Source organism: Cervus canadensis, chromosome 19, assembly GCF_019320065.1.
Source record: "Cervus canadensis isolate Bull #8, Minnesota chromosome 19, ASM1932006v1, whole genome shotgun sequence".
Lineage (NCBI taxonomy): Eukaryota > Metazoa > Chordata > Mammalia > Artiodactyla > Cervidae > Cervus > Cervus canadensis.
In genome coordinates, this window is record NC_057404.1 from 41,261,114 (window position 1) to 41,286,612 (window position 25,499).

The following is a 25,499-nucleotide window of genomic DNA, read 5'->3' on the forward strand; positions in this document are numbered from 1 at the left end:
GATGAGAAAGCATGGACTTCTATATGTTTTTACCTTCTCTATACCACTAAAAAAACCACAGACAGATTCAGAAGCCTTCCTAGCTTAGTATAAGAAGCCCTCTTCTAAATGATGATCTGTAAACATTAATAATTATGCACACAGATTCAAAAGTTATCCCAGAGGAATGCAAAGTGAAGTGAAAAGATTTAATAAGATCATTATGATTAAAAAGTAAGGAAAGAGAAGAAAAAAACTAGGTGAATGAAAGAGAGAGGGAAATATATACTGATGTGTGTGTGTAACGCCAGACACATTGTTACAGAGTTGGCCCATAATAAATAATTTTCACAAAAATTTATGAAGAATTTTGCCCCTCATTTCACAGATGGGTTAACACAGACTCAGAGATGTTGACTAACTTTCCCCAAATCACACAAGACTGGCCTCATGCAACTCCAGAGCCCTTGTTTCCTCCTCCCAGTTGTCCTACGGAGAAAAGCAGATTCTGAGAAAACATCAAGAAAATAGTAGCTAAAATGGGACAAGAGAAAAAGTGTTATGTCACAGAAACCATTTAATGAGTAATTCCAAGAGGAAGGAAATATTAATAAGTTCCTGTGAGAAATCTGCCTTTATAGTCCTAACATTTAGCCAATAAAGGGTACTCAAATGCATGCTGGATTACAGGAATGCTTCAGAAAGGATATGAATGAATGTGAAGAATATAGTCTGCTGCCTAGAAAAAAATCACTTATATCATTCCAGAGAGAAATTTCAGAGATTACGGAGTAAATTTTTAAATTATACACAAATACTTGAGGGGGCTTCCCGGGTGGCTCAGTGGTAAAGAATGGACTCTGTGGGAGAAGGCAAGGGTGGGATGTTTCGAGAGAACAGCATCAAAACATGTATATTATCTAGGGTGAAACAGATCATCAACCCAGGTTGGATGCATAAGACAAGTGCTCAGGGCTGGTGCACTGGGAAGACCCAGAGGGATGGGGTGGGGAGGGAGGTGGGAGGGGGAATCGGGATGGGGAACACATGTAAATCCATGGCTGATTCATGTCAATGTATGACAAAAACCACTACAATATTGTAAAGTAATTAGCCTCCAACTAATAAAAATAAATGGAAAAAAAATTAAAAAAAAAAAAGAATCCACCTGCCAAGCAGGAGATGCAGGTTCGATCCCTGGATCAGGAAGATCCCCTGGAGAAGGGAATGGCTACCCACCATGGTATTCTTTGCCTGGAGAATTCCATGAACAGAGGAGCCTGGTGGGCTACAGTCCATAGGGCTGCAAAGAGTTGGACACAACTGAGTGACTGAGCACACACAAATATCTGAGGAGATGATGAATAAGAGGAGGGAGCAGGTTAAGACTGGTCAACATACGGAAACAATAGACAAAGTATTTAGGATAATGGTTAACCATACCAGGAACCAGGAAGTCTGGGCTTAAGTCCTAACTTGGTACCCATGTGACCTTGGCTAAGTTACTCAGTGTCTCTGAACATCAGTTTCACATCTTTAAGATGGAGATAACTACTGTACTCACTTCATACAGTTGTTACTCTGAGGAATAAATGAGTTAATACATGTAAAGCACTTGAGACAGTGTCTGACACATTCTTATTTCAGTATCAGCTGATGTTTCAAGAAGTTGTACAGTGTAGAGAAGGAGAAGATTTGAGAAATCATGGGAAGCAAAACAGTCTGGAGAAAAAAAATAGTCTAAGGAAGAGAACAGGTTTCCTAGGTGGCGCTATTGGGAAAGAACCCGACTGCCATTGCAGGTAGACATAAGAGATGCAGGTGGATTCAATCCCTGGATCTGGAAGATCCTCTGGAGGAGGGCGTGGCAACACACTCCAGTATTCTTGCCTGGAGAATCCCATGGACAGAGGAGCCTGGTGGGCTACAGTCCATGGGGTCACAAAGAGTCAGACATGACTGAGCAACTTAGCATGCAGACAGCCTTAAAAAAGAGAAAGGATACAAGTTCTGACACAAAAAGGAAGGTGGAGAGTGTATGAGGATATGGATGAGGACCCAGAGCCAGGAAGTAACAGATGAAGTGAGACAGCAAAGTTCACAGAGCTTCCAAATAATCTTCACAGTCTGATCATTAAAGAAAGAAAAGGTTGCCTTGAGAATTCTGTGAAGTAATGAAAACTTTTTTGCAACAGTTATTCCTGAAAATGTGAGAAAGCATTCCCTAAAGATGAACGAAAGTAAGTTAGTATTAGTCAAGCATGGGCTACACTGAGAGTGGATTTGGGTACAAATTTTCATGACTTTGAAAAGACACTGACTAGCGCCTGATAAAAGTCTGTAAGAAGCAAGGAAGCATGGAGATGGATCCAATGAGGAAACTAACGCCACGAACAACCAAGGTGCGCTCAGAATTCCTCCTCATGGTTGTGTAAGGACACCTTTGCCTCTAATTCAGCCAACGTTTTTGTAAGAATCTGTCAATCAAGACCAACAAGAACCACTTCTTATATGATTTAATACATGTATCATTTTCAATTTTAACTAATTGCTAGTATAACCCCATAAAATAAAATAACTGATTTCTGGTTTTAAATCTTATGATGCTCAAAAATTACATGATTTAATATAGTAAACAGGTCTTTGGTGCAGTATGGCAAACTAGACATACATATTTTTCTCTCGTCCCTCTCAAAACTTCCTAAAATTAAAGACTAAAAAAGACATAAAGTCACAAGGACTGAAAGAATGGAAGATGAGAGCACAGAGATATTTATTTTGGAGGGTGAAAAGAGGAGGACTCTACAGAGGAAAAAAGTCAAAAGAAACACAATGAGGCCGGGCCTAAAACCTCAGAAGTATTGGGGAACGGGGGCATCAGGCAAGCACCTCTGAAGGTGGCAGAGGAAGAATGGAGCTAAAAATAAGGGGAAAAGGTGGGATGGATTGGGAGATTGGGATTGGCATATATACACTATTGCTACTATGCATAAAATAGATGACTAATAAGAACCGACTTTATAGCACAAGAACTCCACTCAATGCTCGGTGGTGACCTAAACAGGAAGGAAATCCAAAAAAAGAGGGTATATATGTAAATGTATAGATTCACTTTGCTGCAGAGCATAAACACAACATTGTAAGGCAACTATACTCCAATAAAAATTAATTTTAAAAAAAGGAATTCATCGTTAGTTTATTTAGGGAGCAATTAAAACATGAGATGACTGCTCCCAAGTCAATTCAGCAAGGAAACCACTTCACATGAAGACTAGAGACTTACCCTCTGGGAAAACGGAACCAGAGAAGCCCTCAACTCTAGGACATGAAGCAAACTGAAGGCTGGAGTGAAGTATGGGACTGAATCAAGGGCATCAGGTCAGATATTCACAGTGTCCCAGCCCCCTTTCCTCACCCACCCTCCTTCCCAACATTCCTGGCCAGCCAGGGATAGATACCATCCTTCCACCTCCAGGTAAAAACAGAGGAACACCCACCACACTAGAGGAAAAAGAGCAGTAAGCAAGCCCCACACATACTACAGAGCTTCTGATTTTTATACTTAAAAAAGGATGTTTTCCACTTTTGTGTAAAATATCTCTGTATACTACAGAATACTTCAGTTATGTTATGGAAGGGCAGAAAGTTTGTCTGTTCTGTCCCATTGATGTACCTCAGTGCTCAGAATAAGGCCAAGTATATATTAATAAATACTTGAATGAATGAACTATATTTAAAATATGTTGGATTTTCATGGAGATCCAAGCACCTCAAAAATGTTATATTTGTAGAATATCATGTCCTACCCATCACTGACAAAGTCCCTAACATCAATACACTTTGCAGCTAAATTCTACTTTATTGCACTTCAATTTTCAACATAAAATTCACAATAGTCAACTTTTTTAAATGACTGATATTAATTTTTCTTCTGTGGGAAGAATAACTGGCTTCTAGCATTTACTATTTAATAGCATCTCTTCTTAAATGAAAGCATAGGAGGTTTCCTTTAGAAAAGACAGTGATTACAGACCAGTGTAGGAATGAACTAGGCGGGCCCCCTAGTGGCTTGAAGAGCTAACACTCCCCAAAGTACCGGACATGCTTGATGAACCTGGTAAACACAGTCCTTCCAAAGCTGTAGATTCAGGGGGAAGAGACCCACCTGGGGCAAAGATAAAGAGTAAGGAAAGAGAAGAGAAAAACGAGAGGGAAATACATACGGATGTGCGTGTGTAACATCAGACACTGCTGCAAAGATACAGCAGTGACTTCTCCCCACGTGTGTGCAGTGGTCAGAGAGGAACAGAGCAAGTGTCAGAGAGTGAGACGGGAAAAGGCACTTAGGGGCAGGAACTGAGCAAGGAGAAATGGCATCCTGTGCTCCTCTTCCCTCATAACTGCCTCCTTATTACGTCTCTATAGTTCCCCCAGAACACAAAAGCTCCTACACGCCCACAGCAGCACACACACCCCCCACCAGGCTCCAGTGCTGACATTTACTGAGACTGAAGCAAGGGTACTAACGAAGTTTCACACCATGTGTCTAAATATTTAAAAGTTATTATCAAGCTAGCAAACTGTTAAATATCTTCTTCTCTCCAACTGTGATAAATAGTCTCCATGGCAACAAAATTTTTAAAAATACGTGTAAAGCTATAGTTTTCATGAGTGAAGACAGAAAAAATACCAAAGGCAACAAAACTTAAACATGATAGTGTTTCTGAGTATTCTGTGACGAATCAAAATTGTCCAGATGAGTATTGATAAAGATATCCCTAAGTCATGCATTTTAGTTATTCTATAACATTTCTTTTGCTCTTCCCATATTCCATTAAAAAAAAAACAAATCATGTCGTTATAATCCAGATTGTTATGTCATTTGTGTTCTTTGGATAGTAATGTCAAATTAAACTACTTTTCTTAACTCTTGCTTATTATCTTCGATTTGGAAAAACTTCACTTCATCAAAACAGTAAAAACAGGAATCATCAACAAAATTCTTGGGGCAATACTTGGACATAGAAATGAGTGATGAATTTTACATGCCATGTTCTATCACTGAGGTCACCTATGTTTAATATATTCTTATCATACAAAATATTAGAAAATAGCCTCTTTATTATTAAAATAAGTATGACTCATATTTCTTTACCTATTGTCTCTTAAAGCAATATCTGGACCCTGATAGTATTTTTAAATTTCACTTCTTTCCATTTTTTCAATGCAATGTGAAGAGAAAACTGAAAATAACAGTATGCAGCTCAATTTGTCTTCACTAGAGTTTGTACCTACAACCAAAATGGCCAGAAAATAGTCCCCAGAGGAAATGAGCATCTGGACTTTTTATGTGGCTCACGTCAAGGCCTGGTTCACGGCAGTCATCCTGGCATGTACCTTCTCTGCTTGACGTGCACTTTTCATTTCTAGAAGTAGATTTCCAGACACCCAGATTTATTCTGCTCTCTCGTGAGACTGGTAGCTCACCCAGGTTAACAAGTCCACAGTTGTTTCTGTTCAGAATATTAAAACAACTGTGCCACTGGTCTCCAGAATTGATGTTGGGAAACTCAGTGCCATTCAGCTTCCAGCTCCCTTGTATGGGACCAACTGGGTTCTTATCAAAGTTTCGGGCACATTCTTTTCCTAGATATTTGCATGGCTGTTTCTTCTTTCTCATTATCCACTTCTCTGCTGACCTCTTAAGGGACTGTTCCTGATCAGAGAAGCCTCCACGTGCCACTCCCACATCACCCACGATTTTCATCAAATCTATGAAAATTTGATGAAAACTATTTTATTTTCATCAAAATAGTTAATGCCACCTGATGTTTTCTTTTATTTACTTATGGCGGTGCTGGATTTTTGTTGCTGTGCATGGGCTTTCTCTAGTTGCAGCAAGCAGGGGCTACTCTTAGTTGCTGTGCTAGGGCTTTTCATTGAGGCGGCGTCTCTTGTTGCAGAGCACTGGCTCTCGGGTGTGTGAGCTTCAGGAGTTGAGGCTCATGGGCTTTTAGAGCATGGGCTCAGTAGCTGTGGCTCAGGGGCTTAGCTGCTCCCCAGCAAGTGGGATCTTCCGATCGAACGCATGTCTCCTGAATTGGCAGGCGGATTCTTAGCTACTGCACCACCAGGGGAGTCCCCCTGATATTTTCTTGTTTATTCTTTTCTATATTGTCTATTTCTGCTGAATATAAGTTTCACAAGAATTTGTCTGCTTCTAAATCCCCAGTGCCTAGGATAGTGAGCAGGTACTCAGTCAGTATTTATTGAATAAATGAATGAAAGCCTATATATTAGCACTAGCACCGGAAGTAGAGAAAGTATGGACTTCTGATTGGCATTTCTAAGTTATGTAAAACAGGATCATGTCTAGGACCACATCTGTCACAACGCTTGTACTGACCGTAAACATGTCTTCTGACCGTTGTGAATTATAAATTAGGAGCCCTAGGACTTTAAAACTAAAGTAAAACTTTTGAGCAGTTCAATTTCATTTGCCCTCAGAAAGCAGTGACCTTGGACCAAATTACCTTCTTCCCCCTACAAAAATTAATATTTGTTAAGAATTAATGTTATCATCTTGATTCTAGTAGAGCAGTGACAAGATGAAGGTAATCCAGCAAGGCATATAAGAGTGCAAGCTTCAGCATCAGATGGCCTCAGTTCTGATAGAAGCTTCATCATTAGGAGCTGTGTGTCCTTGGGTTTATTTAACCTCTCTAAGCCACAGTCTTCTAATTATAAGAGTGCTTGTCTCCTGGGCTGTTATGAGGACCAAATAAGATCATTTATCTAAAGTTCTAGGCATAGTCCTTGAACATTTAATAAATGTTAGCTGAAATTATTATAGGAAATTATCTATTTGAACATTTACATATTCTTTGCAAAGTCTTGCCTGAAAGCATCATTCATTAAGTTGCAAGAAATAATTTCCTCTGTTAGCTTAGTGTTCACACAAAACTGCCTCTTGAAACACACTTGAGATTTTCCTTAATCAGGTGGGAAGAAGTGTAAGACCAATCATGATTTCTTTCCAGAAGGAAATTCAGGTCATCTGCACTAATAAAACCTCTTCCAAATCTCTTTTTTCTGGCTTATTTTTCTTAGCTGGCTTCCTTTTGATTTTATTTTTAATTGTCTTTTTAAATATTGTATTTAACTTTGTAGCTTGTGGATCTGTCAGTTATGAACTGAGAGACCCTGGAGAGGTTATTTAGCATCTAATGCTCTACTTTCTTAATTTGTCAAATGAAAACTGTATGGACACTGATGACACTAACATCCCACTCTCCTTTTATAATAACCTCTCGTCTGCTGCATCCATATTCCCTTGGGGTCCTACAAAGGGCCCAATCCTCTAAGCACTGAGATGACTCTAAAAGTGAACATTAATTCAAGATGGACCAAGGAGACACCTGCCAGAAATTTCACATTTAGGACTGAAAGAGGCAGGTCAATTCCATCTAGTAACTGAAATTATAAAACATAAATCTCAGGAGTTGCTAGGGGCTATGTTTCCCATTTATGAAGGAGCCGGTCCGCCATGAAAGAGAAGAATGGCTCTCAGATGAGAGAGGTGAAGGAGAGGGAGTCCTAATGATTCTAATGGTTCCAGGGCTGTAGCTTGGCTGTCCCTTTAGACAGCCCACAATCTTCCCAATAAATTCTCCTCTTTGCACACATCATTTGGGTATAAGGTCCAAATAGTTCTAACACAAAGAAAATAAACTCTCCTTTTAGTTCTAATTCTAACAGTTCTAACGTGTAGTCCTAACACATAGAAAATAATTCTACGTTTAATAGTTATTAAGGAAAATGAATGAGATAAAGTAAGTGCCTGATCTATTGTGTTTGTGTTTGTCCTCAGTAGAGCACGACTCTTTGAGACCCTATGAACTGTAGCCTACCAAGATCCTCTATCCATGCGATTTTCCAGGAAAGAATACTAGAAAGGGTTGCCATTTCCTACTCCAGGGGATCTTCCCAACCCAGGTATCAAACCTACATCTCTTGTGTCTCCTGCATTGGCAGGACAAATCTTTACTACTAGCTCCATCTTGCCTATTACCCAGCTTATAATTCTTGCTCAAGAAATGAAACTTATTAACATTATTTAGAAAATTGAAATACAAATTCTAAATCAATTAATTAATAAACACAATCAAAAAAGTTTTTTTTTTTTTATTTTTTGGCCACACCTTGTGGCATATGGGATCTGAGATCTCTAACCAGGGATTGAACCTGTGCCCCCTGCATTGGAAGCGCAGAGTCTTAACCACTGGACCACAAAAGAAGTCCCTAAACACAATTTTCTTAGCTTACAAGTCTTTCAGTTTCAAAATCACTCAAAAGGATTCTTTGGTTTGGGATCTTGAAAGAATTGCAAAATAGGAGAAATGCTCCGAATTAATTTTGCCACACATTATTGTGTAAATCTAGGTAGTTCTTACATAGTTAAACAGTCTTAGAGAATAGTAAAGCCTGTGACCCAGAAACTCACAATCTCATGCTTAATTCCTATGTTTGTAGTAAATACATGGAGGGAAAGTGGGAAAAGTAACAGACTTACATTCTGCTTTTCCCACACATACAGGAATAAGCCTGCCACATTTAAATGGGCAAAATACTAATGCAGCTGCATGCACAGCGGGCTTCACAGAGTGTCAACGACGCAGTAGAGAGAATGACAATACCTGCAGAGATGCCACACTGACGTTATCGAAATGGATGTGTCCATTAGGCTCTGTGACAGCTGGATTTGCGTAACATGTCACACCATTGATGGCAGGTAATGTTTTAGGTTGATGAGTTTTTTCTTGAGGAGGGCCAAAGTCATTATTTCCAAAGTGGGTATGATCATTCTACACGGAAAAACAAGAGAGGAAAATGTTACAAGAAGAAACAAAGATTGCTCATGCAGGCAAGAGAATTTAATGGTCTTTATCTATAAGAGAAAAATGTAGTATAATCTTTTTAGATTAAAAAAATTTCTCTCCCTTTAAACGTATCCTCATTTATTAGATTCTGTTGAGGGTTTTTTTTTTTTTCATGTTTTAGAGTACACATACTTCTCATGTCAATAAATATGAGAGTAAACAAATTATGTGCATCTGTTATTGCACATTAAATTGTTAGTATTTACTCCAAATTCTACAATAAGAATCAAGTCTTCCTCTTATACTTATCAATATATTGATTCTTTTCTTTCTATTCATACTCACAAGTCAAATACCTGAACTGTTCACATAATTGTTTAGAATAAAATTCCTGCCTTTACATGCCTATATAAAGTAACTTGAGTGGGTAAAACATCAAACATTTTAAATAAAGTCCATTTACCTGGCCATACGTCTTCAATAACATCTTTAGTGTTCTTTCAAAAAAGAAAAGTATGTAAAATCCGCCAAACACAGCAACTGCCTTCTCAATATAGTTGTTAACTTTAGGATTGAATCCAAATGCCTAAGGGAGAAAAAAAGGCTTATGGTTAAGATCAAATAATTTAATTCAGTATATAATTTTCACCACAGTTCTAAGTCCATCCTTTACATCCAAGTAATACTGGAAAATTTACCTGCCAAAAATCTGAAATTTGAATAATCAAACTATAAGAGATGGCATCAAAGTCTTATAACCAGAGGAGTCTCTATTAAATAAAGCCCCCAGAGTAGCTTATAGTTTCCTAGCTATAAAATCTTCAGCAATATTTGTCTAAAAAAGTAAACTTTTAATAGTAAAAAAGCAGTACTGATTCCTATATTTATAAGATAGCATTAGATATAGGTCATAAAGACAAATGAGATATTGATTACCCACTTTTCCTAAAAGTAATATATTTTTCCCTCAAATCCAGAGTCAAATTTTTAAAACAAATATGGCAGCTCACTTGGATTACTGTTTTCACAAGAGATCTTCTTGAATGTAGAGGATTCTAGTAAGTTCTACAGAGATTAATTAAGAACCGAACTCCAGAATAAAGAAGAAAAAATTTAAGATACCAGGCGCACACACACACACACACACACACACACACACACACACACACACACGATGATAATGAAATAATGCATCATTCAAAGAGCATAGAGCAAGAGCTAGAGTTTGAAATTATAGAGTCAAGAAGTCCTAAGCAGATAACAATTACAAACTTAGAATAGAAGACACCTGGGTTCTTGTTCTACATTTGTCTCTGTGGGGGAGACCTCATGCCACATCTTCATTTCAGTGGCTTCTCTGGACCTACTTATACAGTGCAAAAATGACATAAAATACCTGCTCCATATACCTAACACAGAGGGTACGAAACTAAAATAACAAAGGGGAAGTAGTTTTGCCACAGAAGGAATAATTATGTAAATTGGGGTTATTATTAAAAAGATAGATTCTTTAGTGTTTACATAATTCTCTGAGCACATCCATCCATAATTCCCTAATTACCACAGAAGGGCAAAACAATATCTTTAAGTGCTACTGAAGAAGTGTCTTATTTTCCTAGTAAACATTTTTATGTATTATTACATTTTCAATAAAATAGAAAACTTCAAAATCATAAAGGTACAATCCTCAGTTCACATACAATATCAGTTTAATTTAATTTGACCCACAAATCAGATGAGTTAATATATATGTTATGTTAAATATGGTCCATGTATAATACTACATGTAATGTTTATATTCAGAAAGCCTGTACTATAATCCTGGCTATGTTACTGATTATAAGTGATTTAATCTCCTTGGATTTTAATTTTTGCAATTTTGAATTTTAATTTTTGCAATTGAGGGTTTGAAGTACATGTTCTCCTAGGTCCCTTCTAGATATAATAATAATACTATGACTTTAACAAGCTACATCCCCACTTTCATATAGTTCTAATTTTCTAAGACTTATGCACCAAAGGTAGCACTATTTTCTCTCTGTTTGTAGCTCCACCTTTGTGGGTACATGGGCTGGAGTGATACCATCCACATGTGTATGGATTTCTCTGGTTCCCCTTTGTGGCTCCTTCCTAGTAATGTCTTTTGCTCCTTCCCATCTCTTTTCCTCTATTCATTCTCCTCCTTCTGCCTCTCTTCCCTATATGACCACATTATAGATTTGAAGTATAGATTTGAAGTATCACATGCTGATCAACTCTGGGCAATGGCATCTATAACCTACTTCATTACAGGAAAAAATAAGCTGCTATTTATTTATCGGCCCTCAATTGATTTCCTTTTTCCACAGTCAAAAAAAAAAAAAAACAGAAATGAAAAGGTTTGTCAACCTTTTTCTAACATGTCCTCTGATCTCCTACAGCTGTCGTAAATATACAAAGGAATTTTGTTGTATATGTTAGGTAAATTAGATACTGTGTGCTCTTCAGAAATAAATAAATAATAAGTACAGAAAATCGAATTTGCTGAATGTGCGACAGAATAGAGTTGTTAAGGCCCTCCAAGGTGTCCCAGGGCTGTCTGGGCACGTCGTGGTGGCTAGCCACCCAGAAGATCAATTTTCTTCCTGACATTGACTTCCCCAGAGCTTGGAACAAGCTTTTTCATTTGCTGTGATTCAGCTTTTTCTTATCCAAAACACTATAAACCAGACCATAAACTGCTGCAAGAATTATGGAGGCTTAAAATGTACAAAGTGCCGAAACATTTAAAAACAACAGTTATTCACAGAAACAAACAGCCCAACCTCCTTACCTCCGGTATCAGCTGGAAAATTGCATTTGAAAATAGAGTCCCGATGGCCAGCCCCACAAAATAGGTCAGAATCTTAGGGAAATAAGATTTCTTTATCAACGGAGTCAAAACCAATCCAAGGAGAGATGCCAGATTAATAATTGTCACTGACAGGAATCCATATCCCCAAACTGTGGGTGAGAGGGAAAAGAGTAGAAATTAATTAGAGCAAAGGGGCAAATGACATCTTACTGCACATTAAGCCTGAAACATGTTTCTCCTTTAAAGGCTTGAAAAGGTATCTTCTTAAAACAACAAAATCTTTTCAAGGAAAATTATATAGAAAACTGAGAATATAAATACTAACAGTAACACTGGAGACACTTTCCTCTGTCCTAAGTCATCATTAGGGGATTGCAGACTTTCACAGCTTACGTGGAATTTGGGGAATATCTAGCACAGTGATCATCCAAGACCCACAGGTTCCAAGCTAGCTGGTTTTATCTGTGGTTCAAAGCCCAGTTGACAACTCAGCCTTTCAGAGAAATAATGCAGGCAGTGTGTTTCAAGGAGAAGATATGGGGGGATGCGTGCGAGGTAGGGGTGGAGTTGGGTGGGAGTGGTTAGCTTCAAGATGACCATAGTTGCTGACACTGAGCTGGTCATAATCACTCGTCTGCAGGCGCCTGTGGACACCTCCTCGGGGGAGGGGGCACCTCAGCCCCCCGCCTGGGCCTCCAGAGAGACCCAGTGTAGTGAGCACTCAGGAAGGGAGCATATGGCAGCGGGAGAGAGTGGATACCTTGTACAACTCACCCTACCGGGCTCAGGCAAAGGTGAAAATATGCTCTACATGTAGATGGGGGTGCATTCTTCGTATCTCTAGCCCCAGGGCAAGGCACCCTAGTGATGCTTAATAAATATTACTTAGAATGAAATGATTGGATGGCATCCTAAGGTCTTTAGCCAATGGTATGCATGATCTTTGGGTCTCAATATCTCCTCGGTCATCCTAGAGGAGATGGAAGACAAAATGGGAAAGTGAGGAACAGCCTGTGTGAACTGTGCAAGTGGCAGGGTAATACGAGCTGAGATACAAGTTGGCCCCTGGAACTGCGTGACACAGGCTCTGCCCATGGCCCCGCTCACGGCGTGCAAAGGACAGTGTGAAAGTTAGAAAGCTGCCTCTGAATCGTCACTTCCTTAAAATGCCCAGAAAACATTTTTAAATGTTGGGGTGCTTTCTTTGTTGACACTATCGTTGAGGTACGTGTTGACGAGTGCTTGTCATGTGCCACGCACTGCTCGGACTAACCTGTATTAAATCATTTTATCCTCACAAATCCCTATGAGGTTAGTACTACTATTACCTCCTTCATGCAGTTGGAAAAAACCAAGGCACGTGGAGTTCATTTGAATTTATTTAAGTTGCCTGAGTCATGTGAATAGAATGAGAGATTTCAAAGCCAGTCCAGTCCCAGGACCCACTTTGCTTAGCAGTATGCTTTATTACTCCTTAGAGATGATCTAATTTTTAAAAAGCCCAAGAGACTCAACAAAACAGTGAACATTTTATACTGTGCTTCCTGAATACAGGATTGCTCACCATTATTCTAATGACTCTACTACAAATAAACAGTCCTAGCAAATGGAGCCTAGAATGTAGACCAAACCGTGGTTTCTGCCAACGAGGGGCTTGAACCACTGGCTTCGGGAGGCTAGCAGGAACAGGTATACACAAAGCAGAACAAGGTAGCTTGGACTGAGCACCACGTGAAAAGGACAGATAATAAATGTTACAATATTACCACAAGGATCATCACAGCACCCACCATGCCTTTATCTTCTGCAGATACTTTCCTATCAGTCCTAGACTCCTGACCATCCCTACAGAGTTATCTCACCAGACTCTGAAGATCCACCTTGTTCCCATGTGTTACCTTATCGCCTAATGCAGTACTACCCACGCCCCTCAGCACTTCCACTTAGAGAAAGTTCTCAACCCCACCCCTTCCTCCAGAGTATAATCTGTGTGTGTAGCCCTTAACACAAACATCCTACCCCATCACTCACCTACATGTGTTCATTCTTTCAATAAATATTTATAATCTAACCAGGTAGACAAGATATATACACACTGAAACTAAAATCAAAAAATCAAAATGCAAAGAATTTTTTGAGTATCAAATAAAGGCAAAGCCACTACACGTATTAAACTCATCAGCTTCCCCCTAAGATATCCTATTCCACTACCCTTGTCCACTGTTTCTATAAGCAGCAGAAGCATCAGGATCAATTTCAATTTCTCACTCCCCACAGTCAATTCCAAACACAATTAGCAACCAAACTCGATCAATTCTGCTTGAGATATTTCACTCATTTCTCCATCCCATCTCCTGTGCCTTGAGTTCAGGCTCAGTCATCTCCCAGTCTTCATCAGCTGCATTATGACAGCCTCTGTCTGGTCTTCCTCTCTCTACTTGACAGAGCCACCGAACTTATTATCTGAAAACACGCTTCTGATCACCTTGTGTTCCTATTTGCAACTGCCCTTCATATAAACTGCCACACGACCTCGCCAGTATTATTTATTTACCCCCTTATCAACATGGCTTTCATGCAGACACAAGGTTTTCCTTATACAGAATATCTCTGCACTGTGGTTCTTTACCTAGAAACACCTTTCTGTCTCCATTGCCTGACAAACTCACACACAGCTCTCCAAACCAATGACAAGACCTCCTCCAGGAGCCTTTCTGGCTCCCCCGGGCAGCAGTCTCTTGCGCATCAAGTTTCCCATAGTTCTTTGAAGATATCTGGGTCATTTGCCATTTCTTGTGTGCCACTATCATTTTATCACTTATGTATTTGTTTGCTTCCCAGGTGACGCTAGTGGTAAAGAACCCACCTGCCAATTCAGGAGACCTAAGAGACTGATCCCTGGGTCAGGAATATCCCCTGGAGGAGGGCATGGCAACCCACTCCAGTATCCTTGCCGGGAGAATCCCATGGACAGAGGAGTGTGGCAGGCTACAGTCCATGGGGTCACAAAGAGTCGGACATGACTGAAGCAACTCAGCACGCATGTATGCTTATTTGCCTACCAATTATAAGATTTTCAAGGACAGGGGCTATGTTTTATTCATTCTCAGAGCCTAGAATGTTGCCCAGCAAATAGCACACATACCCTGATGAATTAATGAATGCCATACTTTCAAGGCACACCCTAGAACTCTGTCAAAAAATATCAGTTCATTTGCTGGTCCAACGTTTCTAACCTTCTTTACTATCAATGTGCACATTTATTGGAACCACCTGGGGAAAGGTGGGAGTGTGAACCATCACCCTCCAGGTACACAGACTTTACTCAGGGTGGGGAAAGATCCATTCATCCACTCAACTTGAGCACCAAAGAACAAATTAATATAAAAATATTCCTTGAATCTCTCCATCTACACATGGGACTCCCTTTAATGATCTGTTTCAGAGAAAATCTTTTCTCTCTGCTCCTCAGTGAACTCTGAAGGATTATTAATAAATTTTCAAGGAATATTAGTAACAACAGCTAACACTTACTGAAAGCCCACAATGTGTTGAGACTACTCTAAGAACTTCACCTTTTCAAACTCATTTAATTCTTTTATTTCATAGAGTTTTTAAAAGGATAAAATTACACCAGTTAACCCAGTCCCTAATGTCTTAAATAAATGTAGTTGTTTTTTAAAAATTTAGTAAGTAGACATGATATAAATTTTAGTTCATCTGGCTCACTTTATACAATGAAACAGGAGTCAGGAGACCTGGGCTCTCATCCCACCTTAGGTACTGTACCTGAAGGAAGCCATTTCACCCCACTGGAGCACAGACTCATGTCATCAGTTGTATTACAGACTTGGACAATGTGATTTTCAGGGATACTATTATGGGTAAGATACTATTATTCTTATCTGTTATTTGAATTGAATGGCATTCTGTAACTAAAAAAAAAAAAATGAGGCAACTTTGGACCGTTAACTTACTGCTAAAATATAATTAATCTCCTAGAGAATTTAATTTACCATCAGTTTATTGCATTGATCAACATGAGTTTATAAAGCACATGAAAGGCAATTTCAAAATCACAAAATGTGAGGTCTCAGATTATGTGAAACTCTTTTATCTGCTCACTGAACTATCAGCGTAAATGTGCTCATAAAATCCTGGTATCATGACTCTTTCGGTTCAGTTCAGTTCAGTTCAGTCGCTCAGCCGTGTCCAACTCTTTGAGAACCCAGGGACTGAAGCACATCAGGCTTCCCTGTCCATCACCAACTCCCGGAGCTTACTCAAACTCATGTCCATAAAGTCAGTGATGCCATCCAACCATCTCATCCTCTGTCATCCCCTTCTCCTCCCACCTTCAATCTTTCCCAACATCAGGATCTTTACAAGTGAGTCATGACTCTTTGGCTCACTTTTATTTTGGTTTTTCATTTCCTTGAATGAGCTCAAAATTGTCTCTGTATTAAGTAAACTGCTATATAAAGAATCCAGGGCATTTCATTATTTAAAAAGTCATTTCTTTCTTAGAAAAGAATAGTCTTACATGGGGGTCAAGGAATGGAGTCAACCTCTGAGCACGTGTATAAGAATTGCGAAGGCACATTCTTCCTACTTTCTGCCAGGCACTGTTCTAGGCACTTGCATATGTTAACTCATTTCCAACAATTCTATAAGGAAAGTACTATTACTATCTCCATTTTACAGATGAAGCACAGAGACAGGCTGTGTAATCTTGAGCAAGTGATTTTGAACTGTCTGTGTCTAAATTTCCTAGGCTGTAAAATGGGAATAGCTGTTCCTTCATCATTTAGTTGTCCAAAGATGAACTGAGTTAACATATAAAAGAATTTGGAAAAGTAGCTGTTATAGTAGGCACTACCTAAAGGTTGACTATGATCATTATTTTTGCCTGCATTGTTATCCCTGTTACTCATATATACACAAAGGAATCCAAAAGTTAGTAAAAATAGGCACGTCCTTTGTTGAGGCTTCCCTTTTCTTCTCCATTTTTACCCTATGTTCTCTATCTCTTTATGTTCTCTGTCTATATCCACATTAGATGTGCTCGCTCAGACCAGTGGCCCCAAAGAACACTAGGATGACAAACCTCCAGCTTCAACCTAGCCTCTGGATGTGTGTATCCACCATCTACTGGACATCACCCCTTGTGGGTCTACATCAACAGCTCACACTAATCACATCAAAAATACACTCTTGATCCTCACCACTCGCTTCCTCAACAACAAAGTGCTCCTCCCCAGTCCTGTCCACCCCAGGAGACAGGTGCAACCATTTATACAGTTTCTCTGGCTCAAATTTCATTCATCTTTCCCTCTCACACATCCAGTGCAGAGGGCAAACCACATTAGCACCATCTCCAAAGTCTATCCTGAGTGCCCATATGCTTTGACGATCAGTCATCTGACTCTTTGTGACCTCATGGACTGGGATGTCTTCTGGGTGAGAATACTGGAGTGGGCTGCCATTTCCTCCTCCAGGGGAGCTTGCCAACCTAGGGATCGAACCCACGTCTCCTGCATCCTTGCATTGCAGGCCAATTCTTTATTGCCGAGCCATCGAGCCATTGGGGAAGCCTCACTGAAATCCATCCTGAATCTGACCACATCTCTGCACTTCTCCTCTCCCACTTTAGACCAAGTCCCCATTTCCCTGATCCATTTCCTTGCTTCTACTCTTGCCTCATAACAACTTATTCCTCAAACTGCAAGTAGAATAATCTTTTACAAATCCAAATAAAATCATATCACCCTCTTGTTTAGAACCCTACAGTGTCTTCATACCACATTCAGAACAAACTTCAATAGTTTACCACACCCTACAAGCCCTCCGTCTCTGCCCCTGGCTCCCATCTCCTTCTACTCTGCTTACTCTGCTCCAGACATGCATGCTTTCTCACTGACGTGTGAGCACATGCCAAGATCATCCCCAAGCTTATGTTGGTATCCCCTGGACCAAGAATTCTGTCCCCCAGAGAAGATCTGGCCATGGCCCTCTCCCTCCCCTCAGTAATCCTTCATAAACAGAAAATGAAGGGAGAAAACAAACGAGAATTAAAATACTCATGTGGGGCAGGTAACAATCCAAGAATACCATGAACTTGTAGAGTTAGTGAACAGCCCCTCAACAGTTGGTTTATCTCACTGATGAAAGAATTCTTCCACACATTTAATTAAGTATGTGAACTATATAGTAAGAATACACTCGGTTAAATTTTAAAATTTCTTTACAAGTGTTTTTTAATGCAATAATCTATGGCAACACTATTATAGACACATAAAATAGTCAGTGGCACTTTCTTTCATTTTTGAAAATCAAAGCAGTAATAATTCAGTACCTTACGATTTAATTTAAAAATCATACTAGCTCCCTTTTCCCTTTACTGACAGTGACAGATAAATGGACAGGTTTTAAAATAATATGATAAGCACAAGGTAATGGAAAAGGATCAATTATGACCCAAATAGTGAATGCAAATAGCGTAATGTGCCATCCAAAGTACACAGCATAAAATGTATATTATTTAAAACTAGACCAAATTTTATAAAATTTTCAGTTGGTACCAAGTAAAACTTTGACTCCATGAACAGAAGAGCATAACCTTTGAGGTATAAATGAGTTCTAGTTATGCTTACTGTGAAAGATTTCCAGAATATAAGTTTTTTTTTTGTTTTTTTTTTTTAACCAAGGGATTCTGTGCAGATTGATTCAGAGCAATAAAGTAAAAGTATCTTGATTTCATTTCAGACTAGCCCACAGATTTTTCCAACAAGTGAGAAAAAAAACTTCCAACATACCCTCTGAAAGACTTGGTTTTGCTTTGTGTTTGAGCCTCTCCTCGCAAGGGTGAAAGTTCAGTTGCTGTAAGACCGCTGGACAGATGACAGAGAAGTTTGAGCTGGTGATCTGTGTAATATTTGAAAAGCCATGAAGGGAAAAGATCTCTTCAGCTGATAAACACTGAAATAGAAGAAACAAAGTAAACATATATGTGTCAACATAGTAAAAGTCCACACGCAAAGATACCATAAAGAGATACAAAGTGTTTTCTCTAGACACTCAACATTATTTTTTATACACAAGCCTAAGGGAAAAATGTATCAGTTCAGTTCAGTGGCTCAGTCATGTCCAACTCTTCGCAACCTCCTGAATCGCAGCACGCCAGGCCTCCCTGTCCATCACCAACACCCAGAGTTTACTCAAACTCATGCCCATCGAGTTGGTGATGCCATCCAGCCATCTCATCCTCTGTCGTCCCCTTCTCCTCCTGCCCCCAAGCCCTCCCAGCATCAGGGTGTTTTCCAATGAGTCAATTCTTCACATCAGGTGGCCAAAGTATTGGAGTTTCAGCTTCAGCATCAGTCCTTCCAATGAACACCCAGGACTGATCTCCTTTAGGATGGACTCGTTGGATCTCCTTGCAGTCCAAAGGACTCTCAAGAGTCTTCTCCAACACCACAGTTCAAAAGCATCAATTTTTCGGCGCTCAGCTTTCTTCAAAGTCCATAAAAATGTATAGACCTCTATAACTGTGAAGCAAATCACACCTCTTTAATGCTAGAAACTAGAAAAATGGCCCCCAAAAAATTTCTTGATCAACAGTCTATCTATAGCAGCCAAAATATAAGTTCAGGGATTTCCAGGATTTTAAAAATATTAACAGTGAACCAATTCACACAAAGAGCTCTAAACCAACTCTATATCCTCAGTCTTCCATCTCTGTTTTTCTTTAGTTCAAATAGGTATTTCATGGAGGCTATTGAAGTGGCCCTGTATAGCATTTCTTATAGACAAACACACCTGGTTCCCTTATAATTTCATGATTAAGAAATTCATCCATCCTAGACTAAAATAATAAGAATCTTAATATGTATAAGTTGTTTTAAAACATGTCTTTACAACAAATCATTGTTTGCTAAAATATTTATTATTCTTAGTGATGGTGGGTAGCTTTTCTACATCACAGAAAGTTTTGAAAATGGTGCGAGGCTGTTTAGAAATTCATTTAACTATTAATAAGGAATAGAACCTGCATGAGAAAAAATTCTCTTCAGAAATAACTTTTTTAAAGTATCAGTTTACTCAGGTATATTTTAACTGTAAACTTTCTTCTATATACTTGCATTATTAAGATGAATATAAAAGAAATTAAGTGTGTTACTACTGCTAATAAATATTGTAAGAGTTACAGAGCATTAAAAATACTGATTCACTCAAAAAAAAATTATATCTCTAATAAGTGCAAAGAACATTTCTTCACATACTTCAGCCAATATTTAAGCCCCACTAAAACTTTCGCTTTTTCTCTGGACTGGATTGTGTCCTCCCCAAATATATATTTTGAAGCCCTTTGTTGTTGTTTAGTCGCTCAGTCGTGTCTGACTCTCTGCAACCCTACGGACTGCTCCTCTGTCCATGGGATTTTCCAGGCAAAATTACTGGAGTGGGTCGCCATTTCCCACTCCAGGGGATCTTCCCGACCCAAGGATCAAACCAGTCTCTCAGGGTCTCCTGCATTGCAGGTGAATTCATTACCGCTGAGCCACTGGGGAAGCCCTTCTGAAGTCCTAACCCTCTACAAAATGTATGAAGTTGCCAAATGCTAAGACTTCGATTGCCTTAAAGAAAATGCACATTCAGACAACTTTTAAAGTTGAAGTATGTGCCTAAAGTTGTTCTTTATTTAACCTGGTTCATGAAGGTGAGAACTGTGTGCTATCCCTAGAAGAGGTGACAATACACTCAACGCTCTGTTAACAGTCTCTCCTAAGGTCAAGAATAGGGGATAATAAATGAATGGAGGGAGAAAAATTGCTTGATGGCCAGCCGGGGGAGAGAAAGTGGGTATGGTTTATTCATTACCATGAAGACACCTAGCAATATAATTGCAAGGCCCAAACATTACAGAGTCCAGGGAACTCCCTGGCAGTCCTGTGGTTAGGATTCCACACTTTCAATTGCCTAGGGCCTGGTTTCAATCCCTCTTCAGGGAACTAGGATTTGGCAAGCTACAAGGCACGGCCAAAAAAAAAAAAAAAAAAATACAGAGTCCATGTTCTCAGTTGCCCCACTGCATGATTCCAGAAATAAATAGGTGTGGAAGTAGAAACACAAAGCTGCACTGTTTCCCTGCAAGGAAATGCCTCCAAAATAGGAGGAAAGGGGGAAGCTGGGCATAGATAATGTGCAAAGTCTTCTCAGAATTCACAATCTAAGACTTCCTAAAACTTGATGACTGCTAAACAGTTCCTTTTAGACTCTAATGTGACGCATTCGTGGATCAGGAAATCCACTTACAACATCAGAGTCAGCATTTTGTAAATAAGTAAAAAACAATATCATAGAAACTGTAGAGTATATCACATAAAACTAGAGTAAGGATTGTTTAGTCAAACTTTTGCTTCAGTTATGCTTTAGACATACCAGACACGTGGATTCCGGGCCACAATATAAGGTTCATTTCTCACTATAAATGGCAGTCAAGAGTTTTAAAGTCACTATCCTTATGGATACCAGACTGTCCATTGTACATCATTAAAGACACTCTCCTACATACAGTTTTAAAAAAATGCAGTCAAGAATATAAATCAATATTGTAAGATAGCTGAGAGTCTTGATGATCTGTGCTGAAAGAACAAAAAGGTAGTGAGACAAAAAAATTCAAGCTTTGCTTTATGATTTTAGAATGAGGACTACTAACAGTGTGACAAAACTGAATTAATGGCAGGCCTACTTCATTTAAATTGGCTATTTCAGAAAACAAGCAGTGACGGCCAGAAAAGGGGAGGAGGGGATGAAGTAGGTATAGGGGATTAAGAGATACAAACTCCCAATTATAAAATAAATAAGCCACAGAGTTGTAATATACAGCATAAGGAATATGGTCAATATTGTCATAATTTTGTATGGGGATAGATGGTTACTACTGATCACTTCATAATGCCTGCAAATTTCTAATCACCAAAACTAACATAATCTAATATAATCTAACATAATGTAATCACCTAAAACTAACATAATATTGTATGCCAACTATATTTTAATTTTAAAAAATAAAAATAAAGGAGTGAAGTTATGAGTGAAAATTAATTGATGAGTTTAATTAAATATTAGGTTGGTGCAAAAGTAATTGCAGTTTTTGCACTGTTGAAATTTGACACTTGATACCGGAATACATTCTTAAATAAATGTGGTCATGTTACATGACATTTTAATGCACATTGCTCACTTTATGTTTTTTTGCCAATGACTTATGGCTTGCTGTTTATTTTGTATTTATTTTAGACTACGGAAATGATGTTAGACAAAAAGCAAATTCAAGTCATTTTCTTTTTCAAGTTCAAAAATGGGTAATAAAGCAGCAGAGACAAGTCGCAACATCACCAAAGCATTTGGCCCAAGAACTGCTAATGAACAGACAGTGCAGTGGTGGTTCAAGAAGTTTTGCGAACGAGATGAGAGCCTGGAAGATGAGGAGCACAGCGGCTGGCCAGCAGAAGTTGACAGCCACCCACTGAAAGCAATCATCAAAGCTGATCCTCTCACAACTATACAAGAAGCTGCCAAAGAACTCGATGTTGACCATTCTATAGTCGTTTGACATTTGAAGCAAACTGGAAAGGTGAAAAAGCTCGATAGGTGGATGCCTCATGAGCTGTCCGAAAATCAAAAAAACCGTCATTTTGAAGTGTCATCTTCTCATATTCTTGGCAACAACAGTGAATCATTTCTTGATCGGGTCGTGACATGCAATGAAAAATGGATTGTATGTGATAATCAGTGACAACCAGCTCAGTGGTTGGATCAAGAAGAAGCTCCAAAGCACTTCCCAAAGCCAAACGTGTACCAAAAGGTCATGGTCACTGTTTGGTGGTCTGCTACCTGTCTGATCCACTACGGCTTTCTGAATCCTGGTGAAACCATTACATCTGAGAAGTATGCTCAGCAAATAAATGAGATGCACCAAAAACTGCAAAGCATGCAGCCAGCATTGACCAACAGGAAGGGCCCAATTCTTCTCCATGACAACACCTAACCACACATTGTACAACCAATGCTTCAAAAGTTGAACGAATTGGGCTACAAAGTTTTGCCTCATCTGCCATAGTTACCTGACCTCTGGCCAACCGACTACCACTTCTTCCAGCATCTCTACAACTTTTTGCAGAGAAAACACTTCCATAAACAGCAGGAGGCAGAAAATGTTTTCCAAGAGTTGGTCAAATCCCAGAGCATGGATTTTTATGCTACAGGAATAAACAAACTTATTTCTCACTGGCAAAAATGTGTTGATTGAATGATTCCTATTTTGATTAATAAAGATGTGTTTGAGCCTAGTTATAGTAATTTAAAATTCACAGTCCAAAACCACAATTACATTTGCACCAACCTAATAGCTACCAGCAAGTGGAATGCAAACAGTTTTATACTGTACCTTCTTTGGTTTTAAACAATCCTTATTTTTATTGTGCTTTGAAATAACAAAGTTGAACCTGACACAAAGAAAGCAGTTGTCTAAGAAAGGGCAGTGCTTTCCAGAGCAGAGATAAACAGGATGAGCTCCCAGGGCCTGGACAGAACAGAGTGGAGTGACAACAGAACCGGCAGAACCATTGAGGAAGTTCAAACATCCTCTCAAACACACCCCTTCTCCTCCAAATAAACAATGAATGAACTATAAAACTGGTGTGACCAACAGGGGCTCCTCAGAAAACAGCTCAGGGTGATTAACCTGAAGAGTATCTGCTTCCGTGTGCTTTCACGGGCTCCTTCACATTTCCGTACTGCCTGTTCTTTCCACCTATTTGCTCTTAGAACACTGTTATTCTCAAGACGGCCACTCTGAGGTCTGCTGTGGCCCTGTGAGCTTTGTCAAAAAAAGCTGCAGACTGCACCCAGCAGCTGCGCTAAGGCACAGTGGCCTGACTTTTTCCTAAGACGTTTTCTACACGTTGAGTTAAACTCCTACCTGCTAGTCTCTTAACCACATTAAGACGATCTCAAAGGGGCCTTATACACACAAAGTACCAAATAAGTGGTAGAGGTCAGGGGATTTAGATGCATCTCCTTAATGAGACCCCAAATTATATTTAAAATCATTTTAGCAGATAGTTCCATACATCTCTTCTGCTTCCCCCACTCCACCTTCCACCAGTGCTGACTAGTGAGAAGTTGTTTTGGTTCTCTTCCAGACATATCTTTGTAGGGATTCTGGGGACCGGTCCAAAGAGAGGACAGGGGAAGGTTGAATGATTAGGGCAAGTTCCTCCCTCAACATTTCATACAGTGGAAATCTGCTTATACTAAGTGCCAAGGAGTTAGGCAAGACTTGAGATTACACAGCTCAGATAAATATACAGACTCCTCCTTGACTAGATTTCAGTCAGGTTCTTCTAAGTCCTCTAGACTTCCCTGTAGCTCAAACGGTAAAGAATCTGCCTGCAAGGCAGGAGACCAGGTTTGGGAAGTTCCCCTGGAGAAAGGAATGGCAATCCACACCAGTATTCTTGCCTAGAGAATTCCATGGACAGAGAAGCCTGGCAGGCTACAGTCCCTGGGGTTGCAAAGAGTCAGACACGACTGAGGAGCTAACACAGTCCACACAGTCTTAAGTTCTCTAGGCTTCAGCTTTGCATCCATCCTTATATGGCTGGCTCTGCCCAGTTTTAGCAAGAATACTGCTAAATATGGTTATAGAGAATCCCCTGTCCTTAACATGTGACATTATCCGAACATCCTCAATATCTGGTGAAATTCCTCATTCCTCATGCTGATATCTGATTAAGCCTGGCTTTAGCAGAAATCCTGTTGGGTCTGTTTAGTCAAAATCCCTCTCTACCTCGGATGTTTCCTCTCAGTAGTTTCCCATCCACCGATCCCCACGCTGCTCCTTGGCTGTAAATCCCCACTTGTCTATGATGTATTCAGAACTGAGAAGAATACTGTTCTATACTGAGGTACTTTTCCCCTATTGCAATAGTTCTTGAATACAACCTGTTTTTATTACCTTACTATCAGACTTTTTTTTTTAACAATACCAAACTATGTATAATAATTGTACTATACATCACAGAAATTCTTTCCTTCACTCAACAAGCATTTATTGCTTCATAAATTCTTGGTATGACACTGCTGGGAGAAGCTGATGGTGGGGGGATGCTGGAGGGTGACAAGAAAGAAATGGTACGAAGAAAACTAAGTCATACTTTCCATCAGGAAACTTAAATAATTTTGGCAGCAATAAATCAGATACACCAGTATCTCTAAAACCAGGGAAAAAATGATAAAGTAATGATAAAGAACTATGAGAGTTCATACAAAGCAGAAATAATATGCAGAGGAAATAGTCAAAAACAACTCTGAGGTCAGAACTCCAGGAAAGTAGAAATAGAATGTTACTACTTGTGGGATTAGAGAACCTAGGAAAAGAAAGGTATCAGAAGGGTGGTGTCAAGTTTGACTTTAGACTTTTAAAGTTACAACGCCTGCTTGTGGGACACCAGGTGAAAATGATGAATGAGCTTTCTCTGGGAAAGGTAGAGGCCAGAGATCAAGATGTGACTGTCTTCTGTAAAGAGGTAACAGCTAACTGGGACTAGAGAAGATCATCACAGAGAGTACAGAAAAGAGAGAAAAGCTATATGATTTGTGAAAAAGCAGGAAAGGCAGTCAGTGAATAAGACAGAGCAGTTCAGTTTAGTTCAGTCACTCAGTCGTGTCCAACTCTTTGCGACCCCGTGGACTGCAGCACATCAGGCCTCTCTGTCCATCACCAACTACCAGAGTTTACT

At 39.4% G+C, this 25,499-nt stretch overlaps 1 protein-coding gene across 3 annotated transcripts in view; it reads right to left on the reverse strand.

The window, feature by feature from the left end:
* Nucleotides 1-25,499, reverse strand: part of SLC39A8 (solute carrier family 39 member 8) — an 82,576-nt gene that overhangs the window by 31,859 nt on the left and 25,218 nt on the right. For all 3 annotated transcript variants that reach the window (XM_043438787.1, XM_043438785.1, XM_043438786.1), the window contains exons 3-6: nucleotides 18,507-18,669; nucleotides 11,671-11,840; nucleotides 9,322-9,444; nucleotides 8,676-8,843 (exon numbers count right to left, since the gene is read on the reverse strand). In XM_043438787.1, coding sequence (XP_043294722.1) covers nucleotides 8,676-8,843; nucleotides 9,322-9,444; nucleotides 11,671-11,840; nucleotides 18,507-18,669 — 624 coding nt within the window. The remainder of the gene's footprint in view (nucleotides 1-8,675; nucleotides 8,844-9,321; nucleotides 9,445-11,670; nucleotides 11,841-18,506; nucleotides 18,670-25,499) is intronic.